General features: G+C 36.2%; 1 protein-coding gene across 7 annotated transcripts; it reads left to right on the top strand.

Moving 5' to 3' along the window:
• The first annotated feature begins 494 nt into the window (after positions 1–494).
• On the top strand, positions 495–4,397 carry LOC122846017 (solute carrier family 25 member 44-like). 7 transcript variants are annotated; one of them, XM_044142712.1, is made up of 4 exons: positions 495–600; positions 1,751–2,418; positions 2,596–2,723; positions 3,002–4,397. In XM_044142712.1, the coding sequence occupies exons 2-4, from the start codon at positions 1,791–1,793 to the stop codon at positions 3,191–3,193; spliced, it is 948 nt and encodes a 315-aa protein (XP_043998647.1). In that variant the 5' UTR covers positions 495–600; positions 1,751–1,790; the 3' UTR covers positions 3,194–4,397. The 7 variants fall into 7 exon arrangements, with proteins under 7 accessions (XP_043998647.1, XP_043998612.1, XP_043998638.1 ...); XM_044142677.1 differs by having other exon boundaries at positions 501–673; XM_044142703.1 differs by having other exon boundaries at positions 501–682; positions 1,755–2,418.
• The last annotated feature ends 5,427 nt before the right edge of the window (positions 4,398–9,824 follow it).

Raw genomic sequence — 9,824 nt, 5'->3', positions numbered from 1 at the left:
TTACAAAAGCAGGAAAGAAAAGTAAGTAATGCCTTTTAATTTTTTTTGCCATTTTTTGTATTAAAATGTTCCCAAGCCGATGCTGGAACCTTTCAGTGCAACGTTTAAAGGTTTAGCTGGCATAGATAACAAAACTATTTAGATCTACAATAAATAAATAAATAACATTGTGTTTGAGTGACAATGCTAAAAGACTAAAGCCCAAATTTCTTTATAACAGGTGACTGCAGTTTGAAATCAGGTGTATAAATAAAAACAATAAAGGTTTGTAAAATTCTTAAATGTGTTATTGAATCTAGTAATATAATATCAAGAAAAATTACAAAAAACAGAATATGCTTTCAGGTAAATCATCCATCCATGTTACAAGAGGACAATAGCACATGTCCATGTAATAATAGCACTTATTATTACATAATAAGTAAGTAAAACCAGACGGCGGAGGTAGTGCGTCAAAAAAAGAACTACAAACATAACAGTGGAATACCAACGAAGAAGAAGCTTGGACGTGATTGGTTGATAGGGTAGCATGGCGTTTGAATGAAAGCAGGAAGAGCTGTAACAGCAAAGGAACGAGGTTAACTCTATTTAGCGACTTTAGTGAGTTCTGTTACCCTCTAGCCTTGTAATTTCTAGTCTTCTTTATTGTCAGAGTATGTCTTAGAAGTCAAAGGTCTGTGCGGTGAGATAAGTATTTCCTACTGTTTATTTTCAGTGATGCTAACAGTTTGTGTCTCAGAGTTAGCTTAGTTTCAACGAACACACGGACACATCCGTCGGGTAAAAAGCTGCTATTTGTAAGAAAAGTCGTTGTTTCCTGGTTGCTCAACTCCCTTTAACTATATGTAACTATTGTCAGTGGTTAAAAACCAGTCAGGTGCGTTCCCGGTTTGAGAACGCTGTGTCCTTTGGAGTCCAGGGTCAGCCCGAATCCCAGATGATCATATTTACTGTGGACTTCTCAGGAGAACAAGCTTTTATTGAAACAGTGTTATAAAAATAGCGCGACTCTGTTTTATTGGCCAGAGCCGTTTGTTTCATTACCTTTACAAAGTTAGCTTTAGCCAGCCTTGACCTTTGGTCCTGTGTCATAGATAAGTGATGCATTTGTTTCAAAATGAAGCCACAGATAGCTCTGCGTTTCATACTTATTAGATTATTTTAGCATGCCATTGTTTAATGCTGGATGAAACATAAATGTTAGGCTGTGAGCACTACAACCCACTTCTCTTTACTAAAGTATTCATACCTATTGAATTCTTTTAAATTTTTTGTGCATTTCAACCCACAGTTTTCAGTGTATTTTATTAAACTGGTCAATAGAATATTATCAAGGTAAACAATGCCTAGATTTTGTCTTTATTTACAAATAATAAGTTAAATACTGTGGCATGCATATGTATTCAGCCCCTTGTATTTTTTGAACAATGCCAAAGTGAAAAATAATAGAATTTCCCCACTTACAGGACAATAAAGGCTATTTCTATTTCAATATTTCTTAAGAAATATTTACAGCTTGCAAATATTTTTTAAGTGTGAAATTATTCCCCAGTCTGCTTTAAAAAATATCTCCAGCTCAGTCAGATTTGATGAGGAAAATGTTGAGCCACTGATTCTCATCTGGCTTTTGGACATCATACTTGTCTGCTACATCTTTAAACAACTGTTAAATCCTTATTGAATTGTAGTTGGGTGATATATTTAAATAGATTCTGACCCACTCTTGTTTTTTTGTTTTCCCTGCTGTCAGGCAGGTACAGTCTAATGAGGGGGGAACCACAGCTGGCAGGATGCAGCAGAAAGGGAACATCCAAATCATTGAGTGGGAGGACCTCGATAAAAGGAAATTCTACTCTTTTGGGATATTTATGACAATGGCCATTCGGGTCACTGTCTACCCAGCTACACTGATCCGCACTCGGTTGCAGGTGCAGAAGGGAAAATCTCTGTACAGCGGGACCTTCGATGCCTTCTTCAAGATCCTTCGGGCGGAGGGCATCCGAGGCCTGTACCGTGGCTTTATGGTGAACACCTTCACAATCGTCTCAGGCCAGGCGTACATAACCACGTACGAGCTGGTGAGGAAGTATGTCTCCCAGTACTCTGAGGCCAATACCGTCAAGTCGGTGGTGGCCGGGGGCTCTGCCTCCCTGGTCGCTCAAAGCATCACTGTGCCCATAGATGTTGTGTCCCAGCAGCTGATGATGCAGGGCCAGGGGGAGCACCTCACACGTTTCCGGCTCGGTTCCAACTCGGAGAACAGGAAGCCAGCCAGGTTTTTCAGGCAAACCAGGAACATTGTGTCTCAGATTTTTGCTGTGGATGGCTTCAGGGGCTTTTACAGGGGATATGTGGCTTCGTTACTCACTTACATCCCAAACAGTGCTGTCTGGTGGCCTTTCTATCACTTTTATGCCGGTAAGCATTTTTTTACTTTCTATATATTTTTGCTGATCAGGGATTTTCAGAAACCTCTAAAGAGATGTTAAACTTTATACTGTCTCTGTTGTCAGCGCTTCAGAAAAGTGGTAGCTGTGTCTAATAGCTTTGGGTCAGTTTTTATTTAATAAACTGTCTATTTGCAATGTTCAACAGAGCAACTCTCCATACTGGCTCCCAGTAACTGCCCCCACCTGGTCCTTCAAGCCGTGGCTGGACCTTTAGCTGCTGCAACTGCCTCGACTGTCACCAACCCCATGGATGTAGTCAGAGCCAGAGTACAGGTAGCTGTTACTGATCAATTGTCTGTCTTCATCTATTTTGTGGTTGGTAACTGAAGTAAAAACCAGACATATATGTTTTGTAGTGTAATGTAAAGCAGACCTTGGTTTAGGGAAAATGGGGATATTGTGATTTTGGTTTCACACAGTGGTTCATTCAACCATACAGATACAGTTGCATTCAAAAAATATTGACACAAGTAAACCAGCAGCTCTTCCATCACAAAAATGAAAGCAATTGCCTCATGAGAAGTGTTTCCTGATTGGTCGTGTGTTTTCAGGTTGAAGGGCGGACCTCAATCATTCAAACGTTCAGGGAGCTGATCAGAGAAGAGGGCTACTGGGGACTGACCAAAGGACTGTCGGCCCGCATCATTTCATCAGCACCCACTGCCATCGTCATGGTGGTTGGCTATGAGACACTGAAAAAACTGAGCCTGCGACCAGAGCTGGTAGATTCAAGACACTGGTAAAGAAAAAGAAGAAAAAGAAAGTATTTGGACCATGTGCCAATTTTTAACCCTTATGTTGACTTCCTGAATTTATTTCCAATACAAAACAATGTCGGAACATCATAGCATTAATATAGTTGAGTTAATTACCTGTAAAGACGAAGGATTCAGTTTGTGATACAACTGAACAAGTTTGTTTCTGTTTGACTCGGTAAGCTCTGAAGTGACATCAACGCCATGACAGCAGCAGAAAAACTTATTTTTGTTATGTTCAGCCTTCATCAACAAAATGAAATCATCTTTGTGTGACTATTCTCATGTTTTTATTGCCTTTTTCCAAAGGCATTTAAAAATCTGATCAATCTTTGTGTTTATTTTATCTCTGTTGCATATACACTATTTTATTAGTATTTTTCAGAAATATTATCCTGGTGTTGGTGATCATTCTGGGTTTACAATGTCTGTCTTTATTATACAGGAAGGTTTGTGTCATTGAAATCTTTTGCTTGTTAAAACTGTCCAAGCAACTCTGAGTGAAAACCATTACCCTTTTGTGAAATATTTGAGTGCAATAACGTTTTGTCCTTTTCAGTACAAAATGTGTGGATTGACATTTCTTAAAGGAACTAATTTTACCTAATTTGTTTTCATTTTAGGGTGATAACCACAGAGCTTTTGGTGTCAATGTCATTTTGTTGTATTTTCCTTCTTATTTTGTGAAACTATTGTGTTTCAATGTTGTTCATGTAGTTTGCTGCTGCTATACGAGTGTCCTCATTGAGGAAAAATTTGTTGCAGTTTAGAAGAGAGATTATTTTTAAATAATCTCTCTTCTAATTCCGCTTAATTTCTAATTCTGCTTAATTTCTAGAAATGATTCTGTTTTTAAGATAAATTGGATGCTGTTGAAAAGGAGTAAACATAAGAACAAGTTTTAGTGTGATTGGCAGACGGTTGCAGAAACCTTTAATTGAAGCCAGAACTGCACAGGCTTTATTTCTTTATACCCAGACTTGTTGAGATTCTGTGAACTACTGAGAAGATAAAACTGCAACTTGCCGATCTACAGTCAAATGATGCATTCAATTTTAAGTTTTTTGTTTTGTTTTGTTTTGTATTTGCACAGCTCTGAGCATCACTTAAAGTGTTTTTCATTTTTGTGATTGACCAGTGCAACTGTTGTTGATGCCTCTCTGCTCCGAAATACATGTGGTGTTAACAGCAATTCTGGTCTCTTATTATTACCGTCTGATTAGTAAACATGTTTTTAGCTGGATGTCGCTGCTGAACTCTGCACAAAATGCAAAAGCAGATCCCAGTAAACGTTTACATAAAGTCTGCAAATTATTAAATCTAATTTTGAAATATTTTTAATAAACATGGTCATTGACGCAAACTGGCAAAAGATTAAAAAAAGCATGTCTGTATGACAAGTTGTAGATTATTTTGAGGCCTTTCTCAGTATCTGTAGTGGAAAATATTGATATATTTCTTAATTTGCTATTTAACTGAAACAAGTGAAACTGATAAGTGTTTTGTAAAATTGACCAATTTAAAAGGGGATCAAAAAAACTAAAGATGGAGAGAGAGCAAGCCGTCATATCTTTTAAACTTAAACCCAAAATGTATAAAGTTAAGATGGATTTTCTTTTAACTCTCAACCAATCTGTTAAAAAAATGAAAGAAACTGCATGATGGATGAATAAGCAGCTGTCCTAGTCCATTTTGCCCTTTTTATGTTCTGTACAGCCCATTAGGCAACTTAAAGCCAAACTCATTCATGTATTTGGTTCAAGTTTTGTCAGTTTAGTTTGTTTAAACATTTCAGTTTAGAAGCTCACCTGTACTATACAAACAGTAACACATTTGTACACATTGCATGTTATAGAATAGCCATTCACAGACAAAAAAAGTTCATAACCAAGGCCCTCTTGCTTTTTTTTTTTTTTTGTGGATCAAACTGGCTAAGAGATGTGATCTCATCTGTAAGGTGTGATGATGTTTCTCAAACTTTGACCAAGAAAAATCTTAGAGCCGCTAATCAAAAAAAATAAATAAATAAATACTGTTAAATCTAAAAAATATTTTAAAGTTGAAATTATTACTACCTTATAAACTTTACTTTTCTTTAAATAGCTTATCTGACTGAGTCAATGAGTGAAATTAAGGTTGTTTTACATGTAAGATACTTGGTCCTGCTAAGAACTCCTCAGAATCTCTTTTTTTTTATTATTCAATTTTTCTTTAAATTCTGAACTTGTTGACTTTAATAATCTTAAAGAAATAGTGTTTACTATAAGATATCCTGCATATTTTAGAGGAAAGTCAATAATGTTCCTCCCTATTCTGTCCTCAGGGAGTTTTCAGATAAGGTCTGAGGGGAAAAATCAGATTGTGTCACTGTGTTGTTAATGTGTTTTTCTGATGTGAGCGTAACCGTGGGGCAACCATACATCTTATGAAAAGTGACTCCCTGACACCAAAGGTCGTATCTCATTATGCTGGTTAGAAATTGAAATGAAAGCATCTGCAGAAGATTTAAAACTGTTTAATTGAATGAATGTGGCACTTGAAATGACATATATTATTTTAACCTGCAGTTTAAATCTAAAGTTTTTAGTCCATGTATTTTTACACATTTACTAAACTTTAAATACTTTTTAGCTAAAATGTAACAACATCTGTATAAGATTCTGAAATACTCCTGTAGTTGCATTTATGCCTTCACTGTACACTGAAAAAACACAAAAATCTTTTGTGTAATTTTTGGTCTAGTTTCTAGAGCAAAAATCTTACTAAACTTGAAATAAGACAAAACTAACTTACAACCAACTTTTCAGCAAGATATAGGGGCTTGTTTTAATTAAATGACTCCTTTACATAGATTTTATTTTATTTTTAAAGAGCTAATTACACTGGAAGATTATTTCACTTATAACAAGACATATTTTCTCCTGGTATAAGTGAAATAATCTGCCAGGGTAATAGTTTTTTGTCAATATTGAGGAAGTATTTACTTAAAACAAGATCCTGTATCTTCCTGAAGAGATATGTGCATGTTATTTTTGTCTCATTTCAAATTAGATATTTGCACTATAAACTTGATCCCAAATACTTGGTAAGATTTTGTGTCTTTACAGTGCAGGCTAAACTGCTCAAGACTTATAAATCAGGAAAAGTAAGGTTCTTACAAAACCTTTAGTAACTTGCCAACAGAGGGCAGCAGACTTCACTTTCACAGCTCTAGTTTTCTCCAAGTTTCACTTAATATTTTTAACAATCTCTTTTTCATTCAAATATCCTCTTTTGGAAGTAAAACCACCCAGAGACCGGCAGACAAATCCACAGATGAATGAAGCAAACAGGGAGGCCCTCTTTGAGGCGCGCTGACAGTTCCTGGTGGGATGACAGAGTGCCCCCCTTCTCTGCTCTGTGCCTTAATTATCAGGCCGTGTCTGGGAGGCACTTTGTCAAAAAGATTGATGAGGGACTGTCAGAAAGGGAACAAATCTGACTTGGCCGGGGTTAGAGGAAGGGCCCCTCATTCTCATGGGATGTAAAGGTGGCTGTGCAAGAAATCGGCCCCAAAATGATCGAAAAGAAGGAGAGCAATGAGAAGAGCGTTTAGAGATTTAGGAATCTCCAGAGACCCAACAAATTTTAAAAGGAAGGGTTTTTATTTATGTTGGTGTCTAATCCTTATAGTCCCTAGTAAGAATGCACATAAAATCTGTCTGCATTGGATACAAGCCCCACTGAATCTAAATCTTGGAGTTTTTTATTTGCATTACAGTAGATTTAGTTGCATTGAAATGTGGCTTTTTACTGTAATCATAAAGTAGATTTGTTAGACCGTTGCACATAGAGCAAAGAGAGATGAAACCTGTTTAGGGGAGAAAAGGAATCAAACAAAAAGGAATCTAGCCATGGAAAATAAATGTTTTAATGATACTAGTCAACAACTTTCTGCAGGTGCCTACAGTGGGGCTTTACATATTAGGTTATCAGTATTTTTTTATGTGCATTCTGTGAAAAGGTGATCAGTTACAATCTTAATTGAAGTAGATGGAGGAGAGGAAGGTTATTCATCCAGAAACTTAGAGCAGTATCAATCTTCCTGAGTGAAACACTTTTGACAGTTCTGTTTACACAAACATGTTCATTTTATACACTGAAGAATAAACAAAATAAAACAAAAGGAATTATCGAAGTCCAACAAGACACACAACACAGAGCTGAAATTGATATTATTATTTGTTAGATAAGTCAATTTAAGAAAATAATAGACAGCGCAGAGGCAGCAGATGTCATAAAGCCATAAAAATTGGTTGACATTTTCCTCTTTTGGCTTTTTATGTCTCAAAGCTACCCTCAAACAATCCCTAATTATTTTTAAAGGTGGAGCATTTATTATTTATATAAGTAAATATGTAATTATGGTTTGCTGACAGATTAGCAAGAGTATTTCACCTGTAAAAAGTAATAGATGACGGCTTTCATATTAAACTCGAAAATACAAAAATTTTAACATAGATTCATCTTCACTCTGTCAATTTGTAAAATGAAGATGAAGATCACTGACAGCCTTCACTATATGTTTAAATAACCATCAGTGTCTCTTTGACTAACCACCTACCGTAAACATGACAAAAGATCATTGGTTTATGAAATAATGTTGACACATTGATGTTTTTGAGAGTGGAGTTCTTTAAGATGAAAGAAGTTGACTTCGGGCTTAGACCTTGGTGATTAGAAGTTATATTTACCCGTTGATCTGGATTTATATCAGAACGCCAAGAGATACAGAGTGTTGTCAAATTAAAGGGTGTCTGCAACATTAATATGATGAATATGGATAAGAGCAATATTCAGATTTCAGGTGTAGGAAATGTCATCATGTAGTAAAAGGATAGTTTAGAATTTTTTAAATTACACTAATCGGTAGTTACTGCAGTGCTGTAAATAAGTATTTACTAAATTACAAATTTCTTGTTTTGGTTACACTTAAATGTTTTATTTCTTCAAACAAATTTACACATAAAAGATTGAGAGTAAATATAAAATGGAAATGGAAATTATTTCATTTGATGGATAAAAGCTAGCCAAAACTACTGACTACTAATCAAAATTACAAGTGACTCCCTTTCAAAGTCATGATCACCTGTAAAGCCGCCATCTGACAACATGAAGTAGGCTAAAAGACCTCAAAAGACGATGTCTAAAGAAATTCAAGAATAGATGAAAAGCAAAGTCATTCACATCTGTCAGTCTGGAAAGTGTTGCAAAGCTGTTTCCAAGGCTGCAGGACTCCAGTGAACCACAAAAGGAGCCATAACCCAAAAATGAAGAAAACATGAATCAGTGGTGAACCTTCCCAGGACTGCCTGTCCTTCCAAAATCACTCCCGGGACCACATGGACACATCCATAAACAATAAGAAAGAGACTGGGCAAAATGAATGGGAGAGTTTGAAGTTCAAAACTAGAGGTGGGCAGATCCATCCAATATATTGATAGTATCAATACAAAGTCAGTATCAGTATGAGATTTATACTTGCATGCCAAGCTTGATACTTTAGTTTCAGATTCCATGTTAAAATTGTATTTTATTTCTGAGGTTTCTCAACACTACCCCAAAATTTTCTTTTGTTTGAATTTGCTCTCAAATGATAATATTTTGCACTTTGTATAAGAATCATGTCAATAAGTATTTAGTAGATATATATAAACCTTGTCGAAATTCTCACTAACGGTTTGAACAAGGTCAGGGAAAATCACAAACATGTTTAAAGATCAGACACTTGACAATATATCAAACTTAAACGAAAAGTATTGGTATCGGTTTTGTTATCGGTCTATACAGGCTGTGTATTTACTTGGTATCAGATTGATACCAAAACTACTACTGACCAATAGAAAAATAAATTAAAATGAATTAAAACCAATTCTGACAAGAAATTTGAACCACAGGGGTGCAGTGATGGTGCAGGGGCAAATCACAACCAGGTATCAAGGCCTTAGTCCTTGTGCCGGTGGTTGCAGGTTCGAGTCCTGGCCTGGCGACATTTGCCACACGTCCTCCCCCTCTCTCATAACCCTCTTTCCTGTCAAACTATTTTCAAATAAACTATTATTTGAATAAAACAAAAAACCTTTTAAAAAGAAATGTGAGCCACAATCTCAAAACTCACTGTTATCCCTCAGTTTTGGTTGCCTAGAGTTGGTTTGGACACTTTTTCTTCCATAATAATCATAAAATTTGAAATCTTTATATTTCTACTCTGGTTATCTTTGTCAGATATTAAATACGTGTTTTGTTTTGTTTAATGATGAATTTCAAAGCCCAGTTTTCAAACTTTAACAATCACACGTTAATTGTCAGCTGAAGTAAAGTCCATGTACAGAAAAGGAGCTCATTCAAGAGAAAGATTCTGGTTTAAATAACTGATAAATGCAACAATCTGCAAACGGTAAAAGGTCTCACAGAGCAAACTACCAGCAAAGTGTGTAAATGCCGGAGTGCACGTCTGTGTGTGTGTTGAGAGGAAGTAGAGGTGGAGGCGGGGTGGGGGTTTTGGTTTGATGTGTCAGATCATTACACCCTGGGAGGAGAAAGGGAGGGAGGGGAGATATGGATGGAGAGAAACAGCCTA

This window comes from Gambusia affinis, linkage group LG02 (assembly GCF_019740435.1).
Source record: "Gambusia affinis linkage group LG02, SWU_Gaff_1.0, whole genome shotgun sequence".
Taxonomy (NCBI): Eukaryota; Metazoa; Chordata; class Actinopteri; order Cyprinodontiformes; family Poeciliidae; genus Gambusia; species Gambusia affinis.
The sequence above is the reverse complement of the archived record's forward strand: the minus strand, read 5'-3'. Positions and strand labels throughout refer to the sequence as shown.

Coding starts and splice junctions, on each gene's coding strand:
- LOC122846017 (XM_044142712.1), top strand. CDS start 1,791: ATGCAGCAGAAAGGGAACATCCAAATCATTGAGTGGGAGGACCTCGAT. Junction 2,419..2,595: donor TTTCTATCACTTTTATGCCG/GTAAGCATTTTT, acceptor AATGTTCAACAG/AGCAACTCTCCATACTGGCT. Junction 2,724..3,001: donor TAGTCAGAGCCAGAGTACAG/GTAGCTGTTACT, acceptor GTGTGTTTTCAG/GTTGAAGGGCGGACCTCAAT.